The 25,362-nt window shown below is 39.7% G+C and overlaps 1 protein-coding gene across 2 annotated transcripts; it reads right to left on the minus strand.

Moving 5' to 3' along the window:
• Nucleotides 1-140: 140 nt before the first annotated feature.
• Nucleotides 141-25,362, minus strand: SUV39H2 (suppressor of variegation 3-9 homolog 2). Of its 2 annotated transcripts, XM_023223282.2 has the most exons (6): nucleotides 25,203-25,362; nucleotides 22,479-22,624; nucleotides 7,254-7,925; nucleotides 4,750-4,896; nucleotides 3,181-3,310; nucleotides 141-2,037 (listed from the first exon to the last, which is right to left on the minus strand). In XM_023223282.2, the coding sequence occupies exons 1-6, from the start codon at nucleotides 25,231-25,233 to the stop codon at nucleotides 1,931-1,933; spliced, it is 1,233 nt and encodes a 410-aa protein (XP_023079050.1). In that variant the 5' UTR covers nucleotides 25,234-25,362; the 3' UTR covers nucleotides 141-1,930. The 2 variants fall into 2 exon arrangements, with proteins under 2 accessions (XP_023079050.1, XP_023079052.1); XM_023223284.1 differs by lacking the exon at nucleotides 22,479-22,624 and having other exon boundaries at nucleotides 25,203-25,337.

The following is a 25,362-nucleotide window of genomic DNA, read 5'->3' on the forward strand; positions in this document are numbered from 1 at the left end:
TAAACCTGCGACCCTTTCTTAACACTGACACAGATTTTTCATAAAACACAAATGCCATTAAGAAAGTATTTTGTCTTGACACATTCTGCAAAAAAAAAAAAAAAAAAAAAAATTTTTTTTTTTTTTTTTTTTTTTTTTTTGAGACGGAGTCTCACTGTGTCACCCAGGCTGGAGTGCAGTGGTGTGATCTTGGCTTACTGCAACCTCTGCCTCCTGGGTTCAAGTGATTCTCCTGCCTCAGCCTCCTGAGTAGTTGGGACTACAGGCGTGTGCCACCACGCCCAGCTAATTTTTGTATTTTCAGTAGAGACAGGGTTTCACCACGATGGCCAGGATGGTCTTGAACTCCTGACCTCAGGTGATCCTCCTACCTCAGCTTCCCAAAGTGCTGGGATTACAGGTGTGAGCCACCACGCACGCTTGGCTCCCCATTCTGCAATTTTGGTTAACAGATTCTGAGGGTCCAAACATGTAAACAATTTATCCTATATATTATGAAAGAGTGAAGTTGTCATAGCAATATAATGAATAAAGTCTAGCTTCTCCCAAGAAAGAGCTAAAGATTAAGAAGTGCTGCATTCTTGAAGTTGGTTCAATTTTACCCAAGCTTATTTTAGGTAATTAAAGCCTGGAACAATGAGCTTAGGTAAAATTAGGAATACTGAAAGCTAGATTTGCTGCATTTATCATTTTCAACAACACGATGAGAAATCTCAGAATCAGACATGAAAACAGTTTTTCCTGATTGAGATTTGATACTATGCTGGAACCCTCCCACCCCCTTACAAACTAATATATTCTATTTTAGTCTTTGCAGGTTGACTAATAAAAAGGTCTAATAATTCAGGCACACACTTTGGCCAAGTTTAGCTTTATCACATCTAAAAAAAATTCATGTATAAAACAAATATCAGTTCAAAAATATAGATTACTTTTTAAGAAGAACCTGCTGGAAATATAAAAATAAAATCTGGTGGAAAGGAATTGTTATCACCTGCCTGAAATTGAGAGGCTGTAACGTTAATGTACATTACAGTATCATTAGGTACAGGTGCTCTCCAGGCAGCTTGTTTTACTGTTTAGACTGTTTAGACCAGAGGTACTCGACACAAATTTCCAATTCATGTTACTAAGAGGCGCCCTTAAAGTGCTCCATTCCCCTTGCTTGGTACTCCAAAAAACTGTCCTGGTCCCATTATCCTGTCCTTTCAAAGAAGCATAATGGCCAGCCATTCTGGACTTCTAGAGAGAGCTCTTCAGAGATTTTTCTTCTAGAAGATTAAGAAGTCTTTTAAGAATTAGAGGTTCAGACATACACTCATCACAACAGTCTAGATTGCTTCAAAATATGAAATGAAGCTGAAATTAATTTTTACATTTAATTTTATACCTTAAATTTCTATATCATTGAGATGCCAATGTTTTAATGAAAAAGTAGAAAACAGTATAAAATTCAGTATCACCTATTTGTCTCAAATACAAGTACAGTGAATATTAAACAGGAATGACAACAGAGTAGCAAAAACAGAACTGGTAGATTTGCCCAAATTAACTGTTTCTCCGAATTTCAGGTGTATGGCAAGCTGAATGTTTGATCTCTCAGCAATTGTTAATTACATTATCAGCTTAACACTTTCAAACACTACGGGAGGCATTTCTCTGTTCACATAGACTTAAGTACACATATACTAAGCTGTAAATAGTCTGCCTTCCATTAGTCTGGTCTCTAAGCACTATAGATATGTAGACTTCAAATCAATCTATGAGACCCAGTGACCCTCTCTTCAGAGGCATTTGGCAAATGTCTTGAAACATGAATTGTAAATTAACATAGGTACAATCTTGATAATAGGAGTCCCAAATATGTATTTTTAAAAATGTTAACATTGGGGAAAAAATTATAATCATCAGCTCTATTTCCTGAAAAAGTTCAGTTGAGGTAACCTCTGCAAGTCACAGCTCCACATTTACATACTGTTCTGACCCTCTTTTTGGCTGGGCTGTGGTCAATAGAATCTGAAGATATATCTCCAGAACCTGAAGACACAGAAAAAGAAATACAGGAGAAAGAGAGTTAAGACAAATTAGAATAAATTTCAAATTTTCTATTATATTAGCTTTATCATCAGTGTTAGAGGGTACTTACATGGTCAAGACCCTTAGAGTAAGTTAACTCCCAAGGAAATGTAGTTAGTTCCCTTTGAAATATTTACAAATAAATGTTAATATTCAGATTCAAATCATAATGAATTGTCTTGAAAGGATGGTGCGGGTTAATAATAGTTAAAGTTTATGTTATTAGCCCATGTTTGTGAGAAAGGATTTCTGAAATGATGAAACTTACTGGGAATATCTAATACACACTCATTTCACACAGTATGTAAAAGCACAGTATGTAAGAGGTTAAGCAATGACAATATGTAAAGGCCGTCATTCTTAAAGGAAAAAAAAAACATATTGTCACAATAAAGCAGATAGAATTAAATGTTCTTTTTAAAAGCCAGGTTCAAGTAGGAGTAGAATAAATCTGTATGTGATTTAAATCATATTTTCAATCTTTTGAATATACATCTCTTAGTAAAAATTCAAAACTGTAGGCTTATATTGATTTTTTTTCCCAGAGTCTCTGTCGTCCAGGCTGGAGTACAGTGGTGCTATTCATGTCTCAACTGTAGCTTCAACCTCCCTGTCTTAAGCCATCCTCCCACCTCAGCCTCCCGAGTAGCTGGGACTACAGGCACATGCCACCCGGCTAGTTTTTTCATATTTTGTAGAGACAGGGTTTCGCCATGTTACCCAGGGTGGTCTTGAATTCCTGGGCTCAAGCCTAATGCGGTGGGATTACAGGCAGGAGCCACCATGCTTAGCCCACAATTAAAAAAAAAAAAAAAAATACAAGTAGTACAGTATTAAGGAAAGATTCTCTAATAAATAAATCAGTTTCCAAAATGGAAGTTCTGAGAAAACACGACGTAGAATCATTCCTCAGCTGAAGGTCAGGCAGACCTAGGTTGTAGTATTAGCTGTCGGATTAGCTTTGGACCTTAAGATGACAAACTTAGTGCTTCAACTTTTCATCTTTAGTATTAGTTTGGTTCAGATATCTAAGGTCTCTTCCTAGTCGGATTTGATCCTTCATATTGAAACTGACACCAATTAAACTGTACTTGAAAAGCATACCTTTCATCTGATAATCAAAAGTCAGCTCTTCTCCAGCATTTATCGTTCTCGTGGAAAACAATGCTATTCGGGGAAGACGAGTATCGAGGTTATCAATGAAAACATTGAACACCTGAAGATTTGGGTCACACTAAAAAGGAACATTAGAACCCATTTAAGTAAAAACGGTGTGAACAAGCCCTTCTACATGCCATATAAAATATTTACTTTCCAAGAGATTTAAGTTCCACTGGAAATTAAGTTGCTTATTGCTTAGAGGTCTTTGAGGCATGCACATTTAAAAAGATTGTTTTCCCTTATACAAATTTCAGACAAGTATATAATAGAGAAAATAAGAAATCCCTATGTATCCACTATGCAGCTTCAACAATTAGTAACATGCTTGCCAATCTTAGTCATCTAGTCCCAAGTGTCTTTTTTTCCTGGAGAATTTCAATGCAAATCCCAGATTACATTATTATTTCACCTGTAACTATTTCAGTAAGGCATATATTTTAAAGAACTAGAATAACTGTGTTTAAAAAATCAAATCTGCACTACAGAAATCAAATGTTACACTGTATGGAGTTTCACTGCTTAAACTTTTGATCTAAACTCTTCAATGTTTTGAGAATATGACAGTAACTTATGGAATATGCAAGAAAAAAGATGTAGTGAGTCATACTAAAATCAAAACTGTGTAATGGTCTTTGGATACAATATCTCTATTTTGAGACTATCTCGAATTTATCATTAAGAAAAAAATTCTTCAATGTTAATCGACAAACAAGGGACCAGAAGATCTCTGCTAATCATACACTAATTTCTTACTATGAAATCCATCAAAAGTTTAACATGGTCTACTTCCTTTATATGTTCAGCTATATAACTTTGTGAGACACACTATCCTTATTATCTACAAAATGAAGATAATGTCAACCTAACAATCCTAATGTTATCCACTTAGTACTTAGTAGGTAATCCAAAATTATTAACTTCCCTAATTTTTGGAAATAGTTTTTATAGAGTCCAGAATTCTGCAGTTAAGTTCCAGCTGTATTCTAAGTGTTTTCAGACATTAAAAGGTAAGGAAAAATACTAATTTATAATTTAGAAAAATAGCCCTACATAAATACTCTACAAATCTTTAAATTTCATAAAAAGTTAACATGTTTACATTTTAAGAAAATACATTTACCTTAGTTTGTACATCCTAAAATGTAGTCGTGTTAACTTCCATTAAGACACAGTTCTGTGTAATTCTTGGAGACTTTACCTCTTAATTGCTCTGCTCATTGTAATATGAAAATAATACCTACCCTACACAAAGTTACTAGAAAGTTTAAATGAAGTAACATATGTAAAGACTCTTGCAAAGTACATGCTATTAATACTCGGTAGGCACCTCAATGTTTAATTTTCCTCACACAGCAATAATACCATAACTTAATAGAAGTTGCCCTCATTATAAAATACGTATTTGGAAATGTTAAAAGGATATGTATTTTAAAGAGAATTATTTTTTAGCTATGGAAACTAGTACTAGGTTGAATTGTTAGTCGCGTCTAAAGTTTACGTATGTCTTCTTACGCTGTGATTCACAAAATGAGACACATTGCCGTATCGAGCCGCATCCACTGTGAATTCATCAGATTCATAGTCCAGATCAAAGAGATACGTGATTCCCTTGTTGTCATAGAACTGTCCCCGTCTTTCAGCTTCTTCACTTGTGATTACCTAAACAGAAAAAACTATAGTATATTACGTAGCTACTGAACCAAAGAAGCATTCATCTACATGTCTACTAATATGCAAATACCTACAAATATTTAAAAAGTAAGAAATTCGAGTGTCATCAAAGCAAACATTCACACTAAGAGTCAGATGGAAAGAGGTGGGAAAATGAGGGGAAGAAAAATGATAATGCAAAAGATTGATGACTTTTTTTTTTTTATTTAAAAACAGGGTCTCACTTTGTCACTCAGGCTACAATGCAGTGGTGCCATCATGACTCCCTGCATCCTTGAACTCCTGGGATCAGTGATCTTCCTGCCTCAGCCTCCTGAATAGCTGGATCACAGGTACATACCACCATGCCCAACTAATGATTTAGTTTTTGTAGAGATGTGGGGTCTCACTAGGTTGCCTACACTGCTGGTCTGGAACTCCTGGGCTCAAGTAAGCCTCCAGCCTTGACCTCCCAAAGTGCTGGGATTAACTGTACCCAGTTGATTTATGACTTTTTAAACAGGATTCGAGCAGTAAGTTGAAACACTGCATTACTTTCATTATAATTAGCATGTTCAAAAAGCTATACAACCATAGCTCTCTACAGGACAAAATTGAATGTTCAAGACTAAATCTGCAAGTATATGCTCTAAATTATGATCCAGACACATTTTTCCTGTAACTTATCTATATGAAGTTACAAATGGAAAATGTTAAAAATACAGGGGAGAAGCTATGTTAACTTTGGAATGGAAGGTTTCGTTTTTGTAGAATATGTTATTTTCATGCAATTCTGTAAGTCTAAGATTGTCATCCACAGTTCAGCTCTTAAGAACACAGTTTTGGGGCCGGGCGCGGTGGCTCAAGCCTGTAATCCCAGCACTTTGGGAGGCCGAGACGGGTGGATCACGAGGTCAGGAGATCGAGACCATCCTGGCTAACACGGTGAAACCCCGTCTCTACTAAAAATACAAAAAAACTAGCCGGGCGAGGTGGCGGGCGCCTGTAGTCCCAGCTACTCCGGAGGCTGAGGCAGGAGAATGGCGTAAACCCGGGAGGCGGAGCTTGCAGTGAGCTGAGATCCAGCCACTGCACTCCAGCCCGGGCAACAGAGCAAGACTCCGTCTCAAAAAAAAAAAAAAAAAAAAAAAAGAACACAGTTTTATGACACGTTCAGCTTAAGAAACTGAAAGTGTCTAAAGTGCTTTATGTTACTAACCAAATTTGGCTGCTGCACTCATTAAGAATGCAACTTAAAAAATTCTGGTTAACCAAAAGAATAATTTGATTATGTAAGATCTTGTATACTGAATAATTTATAATAACCTACCACTGTCTAAAAGTATAAGAATCAAAACAGACACCTAATTTAGTTTCAGAATTCTAGATTAATACAGATAATTATAGGTGACCCAATTCCAACTAAAAAATCCAGAGTTGGTAACTCCAGATATGTAGCCATGCTCGTGTCGTTCTAGTCACAGCTCAACCTACCCTTCAGTTTGAAGCAGTGTGGTGCTATGGTGAAGACGACTGATTTTGGAGCTCTGAATCTTGGTTCTTATTACTATGTGACCTGTGTGACCTCAGGCAAGGTGCTCAATTTCTCTATAATAATGGACTTAACAGTACTACCTCTCAAAAAAAAAAAAAAACAAAAACAAAAAAGAAATAGTACTACCTCACTGTGTTTTGGAGAGGATTAGTGAATTAATACATCAAGTGCTTAGAATAGTATGTGACACATGGCAAATACTTTTTACATTCATATATATATATACATATAGATATATGATTTGTATAAAAATAAATTTGCTAATATTTGTATGGTAGTTTTGAGAATGGTCTTCACAGTTCAAAAGTAAGTTACAGATGCACAGAGCCTAATTTTCTTACGCATGCAACAAATGCTTGTGTATATTTTACAATACTTACAAATATAGTATCTTTCATGTTGATCCAAAATAGAGTTCTGCCAACTACATTTAGCCATATTTGGTCAAACAGATGAAGTAAATTAAAACTTTCAAGTTTCAAAGCAGCATGTGTTATATCTGAGTTTCTTCTTAGGACTTTTGGATAAAAACACTTGTCATATTTTAAATTTTACAAACGCTAGGTTTGACTACTAGGAATGTGTATTTGTTGAAAGATGACTATATCGATTTAACATATTGTTTTGTTCAAAGTTTTTATTTCTAAACATACCAGTGAACTCTTCTCCTAAATTAGAAAATAAATTTCTACGTATCTGCAAATGAAAATTTCAAAATGTACCAAGTATCTGTTATAGAGATAAAAAGGTAATTTTCCAAAAGTATAAACCTTACATGCCCATCATTTACTACGTGGCAAATTATACATACCTCTCCAACATATTCCATGACAAAACTCATTCTTTTAATCTTCACAAGGGTTTTCACACCCCAGCCACGTCCATTGCTAGTTCGAAAAATGCAAAGCGAATACTGTGTGCCTTTTTGTACAATCCTATTGGGACAATCAGGTCCACATTGACACCTTGAGTTGCATTCATAGATGGGAGTACCAGGTGGGATTTTAATTTGTTGGTTTTTATTATAAGCCAAAAGAACTCCAGCTTCAGCAGGACAACATTTTTGAAAGAAGCAATCTGTGCACGAACAACCAAAGGTAGCTTCATTGACTAAGCTGATTCCAGGAGCTGGTTTGTATTCGTTAATGTAATAGAAGTCTGAAGGTGGGCCCTCTAAATCAACAGTATTTTCAACAAATATCATTCCTTTATGATTCTTCCTTCTGTTGAGTTCATCTTGCCATCTCTGCAGAGCTATCCTTTGTTTAGCCTTCTTCACAATGTACTCAGCGATGGCAGGTTTCAAAGTTTTGTTATTGTTTTTCGGAGTTATTGCTTTGCCTTTCTTTACCTGAGATAAATAATTATGCTTGTCATTAGAGAATTGCTGAAGCAGTAACGGGCACTTCAGATTTTGCAAAGGTTCCCAAGTATTTGTAGAATCTGGCCATCCTTTCCATTTTACAAGATAATATTCCATATCCTTGAAATACAAAAGAAAATAAAATGCAAATCAGATGGCTATTTCCCAGTTTTACCGAAAATAATTAAAAATCTTAAAGAGTAAGGTATCCATTACCATTTTTATTACTAACAGTTCAGAACATGTAGTCACAGGTTCCTAACACATGAAGTATAAATCATACAAATAAAAACATTTTTCCTTATATTACATAAAATATGGAATTTAGATGTGGCATAACATGTTTGATAAGAGGCTATAGAGTTTTACCTAGAAAAAGATGAAGGTACTGAAACTTATGACTATGTTACTAAATGGTGATTTAGGTTAAACCCAGATGTATTTATTTTGATCATGGAAACAGATGGTCCCAAAGCTAACTCTTTATGACCTAGGTTAGTGGCTTACTTGGCCAGCAATAGATTCAGGCATTCTTAATGTCCATAACTTAATATCATACACCAGACACGAGGGAACTCATTTCTCAACATCATGGGCACACGTTCTCTAGATGTTCTAGAGATGAACTGTCCAATACAGTTATAACTAGCCACATGTAGCTACTGAAAACTTGAAATGTGGCCAATACGAATTGAGGTATGCTTAAAATATAATACACACTAAGGCTGGGCACGGTGGCTTGTGCCTATAATCCTGGCACTTTGGGAGGCCAAGGTGGATGGATCGCTTGAGCCCAGGAGTTCGAGACCAGCCTGGGCAACATGGGAAAACCCCATCTTTACTAAAAACACAAAAATTAGCTGAGTGTGGTGGTGCGCGCCTGTTATCCCAGTACTAGGAAGGCTGAGGCACGAGAATCGCTTGAACCTGCGGCAGAGGTTGTAGTGAGCCGAGATTGCACCACTGCACTCCAGCCTGGGCGAAAGAGTGTGAGACTCAGTCTCAAACAAACAAGCAAAGCACAAAGCAAAAAAAAAAACCACACTGAATTTTAAAGACTTAGTATTATACAAAAAAAAAAAAAAAAGAACATTATGTATCTCAACTTAAAAAAAAATCTTGATTACAGGTTGAAATAATATTTTGGATATATTGGATCAAATATACTCTTGAAATTGCTTGAAAGCAATTGCTCTTAAAATTGCTTGAAAGCAATTTTAGCTGTTTCTTTTTACTTTGTTCAATGTGGTTAGTAGATGCTGAATGGCGTCTGCAGCTTGCATTACATTTCTATTGGACAGCTCTCTTCTAGAGAATGCTGATTTAGACTCACCCATGACTGGATTAGGTAGCAGGCGCTTAAGCCACCTAATAGCAACTATTCTAATTTATCCCTCAGACTGTTGTTGGCCACGATGCCTTGGCAACAAGGCACCATGGTATCTTGTCTTTTCACTCCAGTGACTATGTTTTCGTCCCTTAAAGTAAGGAAATGCCATGTTTAAGTTTCTTTTTAAAAAGGCAGTTAAGGCTTGATACAGTGGCTCATGCCTGTAATCCCAGCACTTTGGGAGGCTGAGGCGGGTGAATCACTTGAGGCCAGGAGTTCGAGACCAGCCTGGCCAACATGGCAAAACCCTCTCTACTAAAAATACAAAAAATTAGCCGGGTGTGGTGGCGAGCACCTGTAATCCCAGCTACTTGGGAGGCTGAGGCAGGAGAATCGCCTGAACCCAGGAGGAGGAGGTTGCAGTGAGCCAAGACTGTGAGTGAGCCACTGCACTCCAGCCTGGGCAGAAGAGCGACACTCCACGTTAAAAAAAAAAAAAGGAAAAAATAAAAGATAAAAAACACACTTAAGTGTGTCTAATAAATTTTGAAGTGGTCTCAGTAATTTTTTTTTTCTTCTGGAATAATATATAGCCACATGCCCAAGGGGTAACATTAGATCATAAAATGTCTTCTGAAATAAAAAGAGGATTAAACTGCATTGGACAGTTACATTATCATTTTAAGTCATAGATACTGAAAAATCTTGTTGAGATAACTGCTTTTCCCTGAGAATTTTAAGAAAGTTTTTATATAAAGTACAGATGTCCATGACAGTTGTTTTAACAGTTATAATGCATTAATGATGAAAGGTCTAAGCCATGTGATATCTGCCATGTTGCTGAGGCACAAATTGGGCTGAGGGACACCATGAGGCAGCTGTGCAGGAACCAGGTGCCCACCCAGGAGTGTGCTTATTTTATCCCCACTATCTGCATCTTAATGTTTTGTTTCATTATATTCTATTCAACAAGCAGTAATCCTTGTGAATTAAAAGAACTTTGCTTTCTTTTGAAAATTGGTCAAAAGTTTTTTTCCTCTTAAAAAATGTGATTCAATAGTGTGCAGATATGCACAAAAACTGCATTCCGTGGAAACACATATTATGGTTCCAGGAAAAAAAAAGCTTCGATGTACATTTTAGTATTTGTCAAATTGAGCCCCATTAAGGCCTAAGGATTTCTTCCTCCTTTCAGGTGACCGCTACAATTCAGGACTGCTGTTGGTGGGTATCTGTTCACACTGTAGTAGATACGAGATCCAACTGGCAGCATCTAACTTTTCTACTCCCCTTAATTCTAAACATCTTAAATTTTTCAGATGCTAGATTAAAGAAACGCAACCCTAGTCCTCTTTTTCTTTTTTTGGCTACAGTTTTTCCTACCATAGCCCAGGTTATGCCAAATGTTCCCAGCAAACAATGAAAGAAACAGAAATGGTGGCTTTAAGTCAATGGTTAAATCATCCAGGAACATTAAAAACACTGGCCACTGACGTTATTTCCAAAATAATTAATTGTATTTAATCTTACATGAATCACTTGCATTTTAAATTAACAAGTTTTGTATGCTAATCACATTGGTACCTACTTGAATTTATGAACAGGAAATATGCTTATAAAACATGAATACTTATAGCAGACTAGTATAGAAATATTAGTAAGATTCTGTGTCAACTTGGTAGACATATTTTATAAGCATATTTTATTAAGATATTTCCACTTTGAAAAATAATTTTACACAGAAAACCACTTTCAGAAACAAATTCAATAAGCTAAAATGCCAAATAAAGGCCAAAAAGTTCATAAGCTTATTATATCAATATCTTATTCTGACATGTAATCAACTCTTGATTACCTATAGAAATGGAATCCCAGTGGCAAAAATGATCCATAAGTCACTCCTATGTAATTTGGAATACATCATATGAATTTTTTCTTAATCACATTACCCAGCCAAGGCAGGTGAATCACGAGGTCAGGAGTTCGAGAACAGCCTGGCCAACATGGAGAAACCCCATTTCTACTAAAAATACAAAAAATTAGCTGGGCATGGTGGCGGGCAGGCGCCTGTAATCCCAGCTACTTGGGAGGCTGAGGCAGGAGAATTGCTTGAACCTGGGAGGCGGAGGTTGCAGTGAGCCAAGATCACACCACTGCACTCCAGCCCAGCCCGAGTGACAGTGCGAGATCCCGTCTCCAAAAAAAAAAAAGACATTTCCCCCAACTATCTTTGGTGTCAGTTAGCCATTCCAATATTTTAGTATCTATAATAAGTATATGAAAGTTTTGTCACTAGGGGGTATGGGGAAATACATTACTAGTCTTTAGGAGTAAAATCTCATAGGGAAAAGGCAGCAATAACGTGAAATAAGTAGCAACGTAAGACATTATCACCAGAATATAGAGGGAAATCAATACAGCTCAGACAGTAAGAAAAGGGAAGACAGAAAGCGGTACACACTACACTCTGAAGGAGTGAGAGCAGTGATTGAGTAGGGAACATGGCAGGGAAGATGAAAAACATGGGCAAAAGCTGGAAGCTAAGATTTGCATGAAGTATCCAAAAAACAGTGAAGAGATGGATCTGTCTAGCTTTAAGGTTTGGAATGTTGAAACAAGCTAAAACTTGTAATGGTAAGGCAAGAGCAAATTTTAGACAACCATAACACTTACTTGGCTGAGACACTTGAACTTTACTGTAGGCCAGTGGTTCTTAAAGTTCTCAGAAACCATGGTGCCTCTGGGGGAGCTTCATGAAGTACATTTAACTCCATCTTGTTAGTTAGGAACAATTTTACAAATCTATTAATTGCCAAACCCATGGACTCTTCAACTCCCTCTTATTTGACCTCTCTAAGGCAACAGCCATCACCTAACCATTTCTCAGATTTCCTTCTTGCTCCTCTGTATTTTCCTTGCTGAGACTGCTTCCCCTGCCCATCACTTACACAATGGGGACACTCAGGACCCTGTCTGGCACCCCTTTTCACATGAACATGTTTATCCCTTTGGCGAATCAGATGAAAGCAATGGACCTTTCTCTAACAAAAACCACATATAAAACATTTTGGGTAATTTCAGGATATTTAGATTCTAGGTTTAGAGAATTCCTACTATAAACGATCTCTTTGGACAACCTTATCACCCCATGGTTTAAACTATTAATTATATGCTGATGACTTGCCAAGTTTTATCTGCAGCCCAATATAACCAATAGCCTACTGGATGCTTCTTAAAGCAACCTAACCACACGGAACTCACCACTGTCCTTCCACATCAGATTATTTCTGTATTCCTCATCATGGTGAATCTTACCTGTCCACCTACTCACACAAGCCAGAAACCAGGTTATCTCAATTCCTTCTTCTCCTCAATCCAATCATCACCAAGTTTCTTTAGAGATGGACTTCTTCCTGTCGATCTCTATTTCTATAGCGTTACTCACTCCAGGCCCTCAATTCTTGCCTGCATTCTTACATTAATCTTCCAACTGGTTTCCCTATTCCAGACTTACAGCTTCAAACACTCTATCCTTTACTATAGAGTTTTTTTGTAAAAACAAAAAATTCCACAGAAGCAGTTATTGTTGTTTTTGTTTAAAAACTGTTAATGGTTTCCACCCTGCCTAGGGAATAAAGTTCAAAGTTCCTCTTTTCAGAAAGCAAGTCACTTTGTTTCCCGATGCCTCTCTGGCTCCATCTTCCACGATGGCCCCATTCACACAACACACAATAGCCACAATGAACAACATGCCAGGCCTTTTGATGCCTCTGCTGCTTTGTTCACAAACTTCTCCCTAATTAGGAGGGCCTTTCCCATTGGCCCAATGAATGCTTGTCTCATCTTTTAAAACAGCGTAAATATCACCTCTTCTATGAAGTCTTTCCTGTCCCTCATACCCAAGAACTGATCACCACCAACTCTTTTCTGTTCCAATTTCCAATTTAAACTCTAAGGTATTTGCGGGAAGGGATGGAATCTTATTCTTTATAGCCCCCAAATGAGCACAACTGCCCACCGTAGTTTAGGCTGTGACTAAATGTTTCTGAATGTATAACAAAAAAATATGAGTACCAAAGGGTATGCAATATACAAATCACAACACTAACTGTATGAATTCTTAAAGGAAATACAAGCTGATAAATTTGGAGGTAGCAATTCATGGTTTCTCAATATCTGTCACCTGCTGTCTATAGCCAACAAATGGCAGCAAACACCAAAACTTTAAAAGAAACATATGGGAAGACAAAGAACAAAAAAATGTGTCTTTCCACTAGCTAATTTTTTCTACCAATTTTGAAATAATCATCATATTCAGTATCAGTGTTAAAATAACCTGAATCTGGCTGGGCACAGTGGCTCACTTTGGGAGGCTGAGGCAGGAGGATTGCTTGAGCCCAGGAGTTGGAGACCTGGACAATATAGTGAGATCTTTTCTCTATAAATTAGCAGCATGTGGTGGCACATGCCTGTGGTGGCACATTGCCTGTGGTTTCAGCTGCTCAGGAGGCCGAGATGGGAGGATCACTTGAGCCTGGGATGTCAAGGTTGCAGTGAGCCAAGAACAGCCACTACTCCACTCCAGCTTGGGCAACAGAGTGAGATCCTGTCTCTAAATAAGTAACTGGAATTTGATTATGAAAACACACGGTTCCACAGGAGCATAGTCTGAGAACTATCATAGTCATGGAAAATCACTGAATTTTCATGCCAGTAAGAGTAGGAATTGTGATAGCCGGGTTAGACACACAGAATTGAAAAAAGTGAGCCACATGACATTGTTAAAGTATTTTCTTAGAGCTCTGTTTTCCTGATCTCTCAAATACAGGTTGTAGTATAACGATTTCTATGTTATTCTAGTTCTTTACCACTCTAGGTTCAATCAGTGTTTTAGGAATATCAACCTACTGTCGGATGTGGACTAGTATTATTTTGTGCCATGCCGCATAGGGGTGGTTCTCGAAACACAAAAGTACCTGTATACTTTAAGAAACCAAAGCTATAGGCAATATTTATTGCTTAGCTTACTAAGCTATGTGCGTGTCCATCAATGTGTACAGAGGATCTTGTTCTTCACTGAACTATCTTACATACTCGTAGTTTTGTCAGAAATTATTCTGTGTGAAGGGGTGACGTAGCAACAATAATGCTGCAGAAAAATCGCCTTGCATTGAGACTAAGTACTACTATAATTAACACCCTTTAAGTTCAACTTGACCCTTGACATGAATTTATAATAGTAACAACCCTTTTGCCTCCCCCCACAGAATTCTTTCCATTTCTCAAGTTGGCTATTTCAGACCTCCTCCACTTTGTTCAACGTTCCCATCCCTACATCCTGTGTTATTTTCAGTGATGTATGACCTTTGTTCCTAATGCAAAGGGAAAATGGAAACCACTAGGCATTAACTGCCTTAACTTCCAGCCTTCCATGGCCATGGAGCTAGAGAGAAGGTGGATGCAGACATGAAAAGAGAGACGCACTTCCTTGGTCAATTCTTCTTGTCTCTTCAGTATCTCTGCTGGTTCTCACTAGCATTTAAACAGGCTCCATTTTTAAAAAGCAAAATAAAACTAAACCTCCTCTGAGATATAAACGCTTGTATATGTAGGGAATTTCTAAAAGACATATTAAGTTGCTAAGAGTGAGAGACTGAAACTAGGTCACGGCGTAGATGTCAGTATCTGAACTTTTATAACATTCACTTTTAAAACCACATGCATAATATCTCCTCAAAATTAAAAAAAAAAGTACTATCACAATGGTCTTTTCAAAAAAACTTGAAAAAAATTATAAACACCCTTATACCCATGTAGCCCTCTCGTTTTCCTGAAAGCTATGATCCATGGAAGAATTGTCCATACTACTTAACTCTACTTTCTTACCTCCGGTTAATTTTTTTTTTTTTTTTTTTTTTGAGATGGAGTTTCACTCTTGTAGCCAGGCTGGAGTGCAATGGCGCGATCTCAGCTCACTGCAACCTCCAACCTCCCAGATTAAAGCGATTCTCCTGCCTCAGCCTCGCGAGTAGCTGGGATTACAGACATGCACCACCACGCCCGGCTAATTTTGTAATTTTAGTAGAGACAGAGTTTCTCCATGTTGGTCAGGCTGAATCAAACTCTACACCTCAGGTGATCCACCTGCCTCAGCCTCCCAAAGTGCTGGGATTACAGGCGTGAGCCACCGCATCCGGTCTGGTTCATTCTTTAATTCATTCCTTTGGCTCTTCTCAGAGGTGCTCTAAGGGAATGAGTGACCCTCCATTACTAAATCCAGTGGATTCTTTCCAGCTCTTTGACCCACTGTTTAATACTCTCCTGCTGACATCATCTTTTCCTCTGGTTCCCATGATTTACTCTTCCCATTTTCTTTTTTTTTTTTGAGACTGAGTCTTGCTCTGTCACCAGGTTGGAGTGCAGTGGCACAAACTCGGCTCACTGCAACCTCCACCTCCTGGGTTCAAGTGATTCTCGTGCCTCAGCTTCCCAAGCAGCTGGGATTACAGGCAAGCACCACCACACCAAACTAATTTTTATATTTTTAGTAGAGATAGGGTTTCACCATGTTGGCCAGGATGGTCTCAATCTCCTGACCTCATGATCCGCCTGCCTCGGCCTCCCAAAGTGCTGGGAATTCAGGCGTGAGCCACTGCGCCCGGCCAACTCTTCCCATTTTCTGACTACCTCTCTTGCCAGTGTGTCTCAGTCTCTGACAGTCCTTCCTACAAGTGTCCCCACCTACTCCTCACAGCTCATCCTCAGTCCTTGTTCTCTGTTCATATTTGCTTTGCTTGGGCTACTGCAATCGCCTCTTGCCACCCTCAACCCATTCAGGGCACAACAGCCAGAGTCATGTTTTCAACACTTACATCTCAGCACACCGCTCCCCTGATTAAAACTACTAAATGATTCTCTACGCCCTTAAGAGGAAGTCCAAAATCCTGTCCTCGGCCTATGAGGAGCAGCACTCTCTGGTGCCTGCCCATCCCGCCAGCCTCATCGCGCTCCCTCCTACTTGCTCTGTTCCACTCACATCCTCTATTCCTTGAAGGCCCTCTTTCTACTCCTTGAAGTCAGGCTGTCTTCTGCCTCGAAATCCCTCCCACGTATCCCTTTCTTCCTTTAGTACTAAGTTGAAACATCAGTTCCTCAGGGATACCTGGCCAGTCTCTCCAGGATAACTGAGATCCTTCTGTCACATCAACACTTACCTCAACTACAATAAGTACTTTGTCCAACTGTATTTAAGGTATTTCTACCCTCACTGAACAATAAACTCCAAAGTATCAGGGACTATACCCTCATATCACTCATTCCTCAGATTCCCAATTCCTAGTGCAGGACATGGTAGATGGCCAGTAAATATTGGCTGAGTTCATGAATAGGAAACTGTATCCACTCCCAAGGCTTCCCTCTCTATCATTTTGCCAATTACTTTAGGATCTATGTTTCTAGTTAGATCTCACTATTGATTTGAGTTCCACTTCCAGTTGGTTTAAGTTCCACTTAAAATGTCCTCAAGAAAGTATATTTTGAAAGTACTCAAGAAAGTTGAGTACATTTTAAGTAGAACTTAAACCCACCAGAAATGGGTCCCCAAGCCCAATCTAGTTCCTACTCCTGTATTCCTGGGGAACAGTAACATTGTCTACACCACTGCCCAAGTCAGAAACTTGTATTTTCCCTAGACCTGGCACCCTCACTGCCACACCCCCACCCAACCCTGTGACAAGCCACAGACGTACATTTTACATCCTTATTTTTTAAAAAAGAACAGAAGAACCGCGCACCTATTTTTCCTTGACATCATTAATACTTTAGTCCAAGCACCACTGTTTCTGGCCTGGTTACTATGAAAGCCATTCAGAACATGCAGCCGTGCACGTGTTAACCCCTTCCCTATCAATCCCCTTTCTTTTTTGCAGAGAGAAAATTCTCTCAATTACAAACCTGATGTGTCACTGCCTTTAGAACCTGCCAACTAACTCCCCATTGCCTTAGGATGGCTGAAAAATCCTTCACTCACCTCTCATTCTTTCCCACGTCCATCTACTATCACTTCATTCTCCAGACAGAAGCCACAGTCAATTACAATGCTCACCTTTGGACAGGCTCCAATTGGACATCACTTCTGAGAAGCTTTCTGTGACCTATCCAAGGTGCACCTCCCACAGATCTTGTAATGATGTGTGCCACAGCACTTTTTATACATCTACACTGCAACGGGCTATTTGTCAAACTTTCTCACTAGGCTGTGAGTTCTTTATAGTGAGGGAGTTTCTTATTAATCTTTCAATTCCCAGTGCCTAACACAGTGCCTGGCACACAGAAGAAACTCAAGTATTTGTTGAGTAAGTCTACGGGAAAAACAAACAGGAGACACGAGTCAACAGAATGCTGCTATCATCTAAGCATGAAGCCAGGAAGGCCAAGTCTAATAGTGAATGTATGCCCTAGAAACATGACCGAAGCAAAAGACAATTCAATTCAATGACCACGGACCAAACACCCATTCTGTACCGGGACTACAATGAGACAGTCCTGGCCCTCAAATGGTGGATGATTTAGCAGGGAAGATCTGATACAAACAAGACCATAAAGTGTTACAAGTTCTAGAATAATGGCAAGAATGGTGCTTTGTCAATCCTGAACATAAATCAACTAATTTTGCTGGAGGTGAGGAACGGCAGGTGGTTCTACAATCGGTGGTGACCTTTGCACTGAACTGTGCAGGCTGTGTAGGATTTTGCGAAGCAGGGAAGAGAAATGGTAGTATTCTGAAGAGGGAATTAGATGAGGAAAGGGGACACAAAAGTGCATGATATGTTCAAGGCATTAGAATGCAAGCTGTGTCTGTTTTTGAGCTATGTTTCCAATGCTTAGAACAGTACCTAGCTCATAACAGATGCTCAGTACATCTTAGCTAAATGAAATAATCTATAAATATTCCCATTTCAGAAAATAGGATAGATGACAGGAGATGAGGCTGGAAAGGTGGCGGGTGGCCAGATGACAAAAAACCTTGGTCCTATGCTAACGTGTCTCAGATGAGACTGGTAAACAGGGAACCATGAAAAGGTCTAAAGCAAGGCTTGAATGCAACCAGAGCTAGGCTTAAGGAACAACTATTATGGCCTGGTGGAATATGGTACTGAGACAGTGTCTTTCATGAGCTAAGTGGAGGTGGCCACACAAGAAAAGGACAAGGTCGTAAGATCCTTCACCTACTCTGAATTTGTAAAAGAAAAAGAGAAAGAGAAGAAAAAATGCAGAGATATGCTGAACTAATGCTGGCTTAGAGATTCAATATCTATGCCAGGCAGAAGAAATGGGGGATGTATGTGGGGTACTGAGGACATAAGCGAGCAAAGGAAGGTCACTTATTCCGAAGCAAGAAAAAGAGATGAACTGATGAGAAAGACTAAGGAGAAACTAAATAGCAAAAATGATCTGAAACTGAACTACAAAACTCAGGATTCTGTACAAGAATCTTGGTAGCTCCCTTGATGTAAGCACAGACCCGTAAGTAATTATTACTAATTCTCACTGTGAAAGTACAGCAGGAATGAACAGGAAAGGACAAAGAGACAGAGATAACATAATATGATAACCCATTAGATTTAGAGGGTAAAAAGAAATGAAGAATTAAAGATATATGCAATCATTAGGTTAAGTAAGTGGAAGAATTGTTTCCGTTAACCGAGATAGGGAACACTAGTGCAAAACGCAGGTATGAAGGAGGAAAACAGGTGCAGTTTTGAATGTGAACTTGGACACCAGTTCGAAATGAAGCCCAGAAAGGGTTCAAGGCCTCAGAAAGATTGAATGATGACCCAAACACATACAAGTAGAAACCACTGGGAAAGAGGCTGCCTACAGAGCAACTACAAGGTGAGAGGAGGGCCAAGAACAGAGCCTTGAAGACTATCAACGTTTCAGAGGGAGGGATAAGAGACAGTAAAGAAGGTTCATAACAGTAAGAAAAACAGGTGGAAAAGAAGTAGGAATAGAGGTAACAATAATCACAGTAAATGCTCATATAGTATAATTACTACGCCGGCCTTTGTTCCACGCATTCTGTCTATATTAACTCATTTAATGCTAGTAACACCCTGTGAGAATGGTACAATAACGATCCTTGTTTCAAAGATGAAGAAAATGAAAGAAAGGCTAAGTAACTTGCTGAAGATCACACAACTTGTAAAAGAGGCAAATTTTAAACCTAGACAATCTCTCCAAAGATGAGAGTTTCAAAGAGGAAAAGGTAGCCAACAGTGTTAAATGGGGAAAAGTTGAATAAGATGCAAGGTCTTCAAATCTGACATCTAAAAGGTTACTGAGGGGCAAAAATCAGAATAAGGTGGGTTAAAAAGCTAATGGGAAGTGGACAGACACCTCACAGAATGGGAGAAAATTTTTGCAAATCACATACTAATAAGAGATTTGTATCCAGACTATATGAAGAATGATTACAAGAATAAACAGACAATCCACTTTTTAAAATGCACAAAGGATCTGAACAGACATTTCTCCAAAGATATACAAATGGCCAATAAGCACAGGAGAAGATGCTCAGTATCATTAGTCAGAGAAATACAAATCAAAATCACAATGAGATACCACTTCAAACCCACTAGGACAACTATCATCAAAAAGTCAGATAACATCATGTATTCGCCAGGATGTGAAGAACTGAAACTCTCATACACTGCTGGTGGAAACGTAAAATGCAGTGCTTTGGAAAAGAGTCTGGCAGTTCCTCAAACAGTTAAACACAGAGTCACCGTATGACCCAGCAATTCTACTCCTTGGTATATACCCAAGAACCATAAAAACTTATGTCCACACAGAACCCTGGAGACGAATGTTCATAACAGCATTATTTATAATAGTCCCAAAATGGAAACAACTCAGATGTCCACGAAGTGATGAATAAATTACATGTGCTATATCCATACAATGAAATATTATTTGGCAAGAAGACGGAATGAAGTACTGATATATTTTACAACATGGATGAACCTTGAAAACATGCTGAGTGAAAGGGGCCAATCACACAGGACCACATATGGTATGATTCCTTTTATATGAAATGTCCAAATAGGCAAACGGACAGACAGATGTAGTGGTTGCCTAGGGCTGGAGGTAGAAGGGTAATTGAGGAAATCTGGGGTAAGGGGTGGTAGCTAAGGAGTTTAGTGTTTCTTTTTGGGATAATGAAAAGTGTTCTAAAACTGACTCCTAAAGTATACTAGAAAATTTGTGGGGCTTTTTTTTTTTTTTGGGACTGAGTCTCGCTCTATTGCCCACGCTGGAGTGCAGTGGCATGATCTTAACTCACTGCAACCTCCACCTCTGGAGTTCAAGCAATTCTCCTGCCTCAGCCTCCTGAGTAGCTGGGATTACAGGAGCCCGCCACCATACCTGGCAAATTTTTGTATTTTTGGTAGAGACAGGGTTTTACTATGTTGGCCAGGCTGGTTTCGAACTCCTGACCTCGAGTGATCTGCCCGCCTTGGCCTCCCAAAGTGCTAGGATTACAGGCATGAGTCACTGTGCCCAGTTTAAAAAATTTGAATTGTACACTTTAAATAGGTGAGTTGTATAACAGCATGTGAATTATATCTCAACAAAGCTGTTAAAAAAGTCAATGGGACATGCAGTAGTAGAAAAAGACATAAAACACTTGCATGAGTGGAGAGGCAAGGCCAAAGATTCTTTGAAGGTTAGGGAAGATCTGAATATGTTTACTGACTGAGATACATCAGTAAAAAAAGAAAGCTTGATATAAACAAGACACCAGAGAAGGAAAAAAAATCCGGCAGGGTGCAGTGGCTCACACCTATAATACCAGCACTTTGGAAGGCCAAGGCGGGCAAATCATGAGGTCAGGAGTTTGAGACCAGCCTGGTCAACACGGTGAAACCCCATCTCTACTAAAAAGTACAAAAATTAGCCGGCCATGGTGGCAAGTACCTGTGGTCCCAGCTACTCAGGAGGCTGAGACAGGAGAATCGCTGGAACCCAGGAGGTGGAGGTTGCAGTGAGCCAAGAACACGCCACTGCACTCCAGCTTGGGCAACAAGAGCGAGACTCCAAGTCTTTAAAAAAGAAAAAAAAAGTCCTAGAGGGGGTAGATAGGAAGAAAAAAGAAAAATGGTGACACCTCTGGAAGTAAGAATAAGTGAACAGCTGGTGGTGAAGGTAAGTTGAGAGTTTACACATGAAGGATCCTATTTTTCATTGAGGTAGGAGGTCTTCAGCAGAAAATGAGAAATGGGTAGAGTAAGAAACCCAGAAAAGTAATACAAGCTGGAAAACCTGCTGACAAGAATGGGAAAAGCAAGCAAGATTAAAAGCTCGTCAGGTAGAACTGAGCAGTGTGAGAACAGAAATGTTATAATGGGGCTGATATGCATGATTGTATAATATTCTCAGCTGGATTGGTCAGTCCATAGCTTGTAAACTGAGATGGCAGATGACTGGGGCTGTTTCAGGGGCTGAAGGATGCTGAGAGTGCCAGTGAAATGCATGAGCCTAAGATCCCACTGAGCGGGGAAGGTAGTGATACTAAAGGAACTTGAAAGAATGGGATTTAGTGACTGATTCAATATAGAAGATGGAGGAGGAAAACAAAGACTTAAACAGGATTCCCGATTCACTTATCAATAGAATTGGTAGATCAATGACCAAAACAGTTCTTGGAAAGAGAGGTAGGCTATAGACAGATGAATTACTCAAAAATATAAAGCTTAGGTCAAAATATCTTTAGAGAACAACTCTGCCATTTTTTAAGAGCAATAAAGGAAGGCTTAGAGAAGTGAAATGAGTTTGCTTAAGTTCTAAAGTACTAAACAAAAGCTGGAAATGACTTTGCAATCCAGGCCATTCTGTTATAACCTAGAACCTGACTAAATCTGGAGTTTGACAGGATGGCAGGAAATGCAAATGGTGATGTTCTTGAGATTCGGTAACACTAAAATTGGTTTGAAACGGTAGGTTCATTTCAGGTGATAGTAGGGAAATATGATCCAGGAACAAAACGAAAGACAATTGGAGATCAAACATTTGCTCTGGTAACCCACACGGAGATAATCAAGAGTTGGATGTAGAGTGATATGAGCACTAAAATATTCTAATGCAAGAACATTGTAAGCTTCAAAATCCTCTCAATGCTATTTGGCAACACAGATGATAGGACACATAAATTTATTATGGCTTAGAATTTTTTAAACATTAAGAAGAGCTTTTCTTACTTTTAAGGTTCTTTTTTTGTTACAGAAATATGAAATACTGAAGTCTGATTAGGTCTCTTGTAAGGGGCTAGACATTTGCCTTACCTTTACTACCTTGTAGTCACACAAGTATTCCACCTCATAATTGTTTAGATTCCTTTTGGTGATTCCAATCGATTTACATGTGAGCTTTTCTTTTCTACATAATTCCTGAAGAGTATCAAGTGAAACTAGGCAAGGCACACACCAAGCTACAATAAGAAAATAGAATTCTTTACTAATGAAATAGCTATTCAATTAAAATAAAAAAGAGAAAAAACCTCTATTCCCCACCTTTCAACTGGCAATTTTAGACTAAAAATTCCTATGACAAGAAACCAATTATGTGTCTTCAAGAAAAAGTTAAACATTAAGGAACTATTTCGTTAAATTGGTGTTCTTGGATTTTCTCATGGATTTCTACTCCACTATGTTTAACTGACATCAGTTGATTTCCATTAAGTCACTTGAAAATGTTTCAGGTCCGTAAGCTTTTTTAAGATTATACGCAGATGCAGGTCAACAGAGGTAGTGTTTCTTACTTTCACTGTATTCTACATAGACTATAATCACTATTTTAATAAAATGTAAATCTCTAGGACACTTATTCTTAAAAACATATCTAAAATATACTTTAAAACAACATTATAATTCTTTAACACATAACTTTCATTATTTTTAACTGGACAAAACGAACTGAAATCTAATTAAAATATATTTCTACATTACAAACTCATATGTTAGTTTCCTCTTTGACATGTTGCATGAAGCTTTAATTCCACTTATTTTACCCATACTGCAATATATTATCACCAAGGTGAATAAACTCGAGTAATTAAAAAAATGGAGAGTATATCGATATTTTGTAATACTTATTGACTGTACTGTTTTTAAAGCCAAACTTTTAAAACAGTGTTCAATTTACATAAGCCATGTACTAAACTCAAAGAAAATTAGACATACTTATCATCAACCCTCCAGAAGCCAGAAACTAATTGTGTTCCAGAAAATTTGACCCTCAAATTTCTGTAAATAGCATGTTACCACACTGAATTTAAAGTGTAAATTAACAAACACGTTTAGGAAAATGGAACAAACTTGGTGTTAGGGCTAGTGTCATGGTAAGCACTAGACAGGATCAAAAGTCCTCTGCCCTACCCATCGCTCAGCCACCGAGCTATGTGACTTTAGTGAGGTCTCAATCTGTCTGGCTGTCACATTCACTGGAAAAAAATGGAGAAAACTGGTGTTACCAAACAAAATCTATCAGTAAACTCAAGCTTTACTTGGTAGCTCTCCAAGGTAGTTGCGATCACCTTTTGTGTTTTGAGGTAATTTCAGGAAAGGGAGAACACTTGTTAGCGGCAGTAACTTTTCCTGCACCCTTTCCTCATCCTCCCCACCTCACACAGAGACTTCATTGTCAGAAACCCTTAAGCATAATTTCCACCATCTCACTGGCTGCAAACGACTCCATCCTAAAGCAGTAAAGAGAAACGTATTTTCCTCCAGAAAACGTGGGGGAAGAGGCCAATTGCTTTGGAGTGGTCGTTTGGGGGTGGGACAGTGATGGGAGAGAAATGACCCCGTAAGTCCCTTCCATCTAAAAAAACTAGAGGACGTTTTGTGTTAAGTTGACCTCATTAAGGGGATCACGTATAAAGGAGGTTCCTCTTGAGTATCTACCCAAGGTGTGCTTGTGTGCTTTTCCTAAACATTTTTATCTAGTTGAGGATTCAAAACACAACCCGCAAAGGAAATGCTCTTTGAGAATTAAAAAAAAAAAAAAAGTGAACATGAAAAACTGCAAACACGTGGTTAAAAAAAAAAAAAAAAACCGACAATCTCTCAACAGTCTCCAGTAATGTAGAAAAATATTTCACTGACAAAATTAAATAGTTCATGACCACCACAAACACCTTCCGCTAGCTTAGTTCACAGTAACCCCTGACATTCTCCAAGGAAGAAAAACTCGGGGATAATGAGGTCATAATCCAAGCGGAGAGGAGGTGAGCTTGAAAACACCTTTACATTCCAGAACGCACGGAAAAGTTCCAGGCTCTCAAAGCGTGTGCGATACCAACACCCCCCGACGCCCACACCCACGCGCGCTCGGTGCCCAATTCCCCAGGGTCCACAGAAATAACACCAAGCTCCCGGTGGGTGGAAGAGTTACCGTAAGCCAGAGGCTGCAACCTCAAATACCCACTTTCTGGGCGATTCTCCAACGAGGCACTCAACCTCCTAGCGTGTCCGCCTTGTGAGGGGGGGGTTCCTCGGTTATCCCCTTAGCACACAGGCGCCCCGATTTCCTCTCCCCCTCTGATATTAAGGTCATGTTCACGCCGGCGGGCGTCGCTTCCCGCCTCCCACTTCAAAGGCCCGGGCGCATGCCACACGCCGCGCTCGAACCACCACAAAGGAGCCAGTCGCAGCCGGGCCCCCGGGACCTCCAGCCAGGGACCGCCGGGGAGCGGCCCAGACCCCCGAAGCCACCACGAGAGACGCCGAGGGGGCCGGGCCAAGCGGGCGGAGAGGCCACGCTCCGCAGCCGAAGCGCCCCGGGCTCGCGCGGTGCCCACCTCCGCGGCGGGAGCCGGCCGGGCAGGGAGGCGGGTCAGCGGCCTGGGGGAGGGTAGGCACCCGCAGCGTATGTCCCGGAGTGGGGGGCGCGGCGGCCGGGGAACCGCCACGTCGCCGTCTGGCTGGCCCGCGGGACGGCCCCGCCGCCCGGGCCTTGGGAGCTTGCCTGGGAACGGGGAGGGCGAGGGGGCCGCGCTCCAGCCTCACCTCCTCGCGCCTCGGCCCCGACCGCCGCCATCTTGTGGAGCTTTCATTCAAACTGGCGCGGTCTGACGGGATAGCTCAGCTGGCCCGACGCCCCGCCCCTGGCCGGCCCGCGCGGGACTTGGGGGCCGGGGCTTGCGGAGCGGGGGGATGGAACCCGCAC

This window comes from Piliocolobus tephrosceles, chromosome 9, assembly GCF_002776525.5.
Source record: "Piliocolobus tephrosceles isolate RC106 chromosome 9, ASM277652v3, whole genome shotgun sequence".
In the NCBI taxonomy this organism is placed as follows: domain Eukaryota; kingdom Metazoa; phylum Chordata; class Mammalia; order Primates; family Cercopithecidae; genus Piliocolobus; species Piliocolobus tephrosceles.

Excerpts from the sequence above, each read along its gene's own strand:
- SUV39H2 (XM_023223282.2), bottom strand. The coding sequence starts at position 25,233 with ATGGCGGCGGTCGGGGCCGAGGCGCGAGGAG. Across the intron at positions 7,926-22,478 it reads GTGACTACAAGGTAGTAAAG|GATATGGAATATTATCTTGT; the intron begins GTAAGGCAAATG and ends TTGTATTTCAAG. Across the intron at positions 3,311-4,749 it reads CTCATTTTGTGAATCACAGC|TGTGACCCAAATCTTCAGGT; the intron begins GTAAGAAGACAT and ends GTTCCTTTTTAG.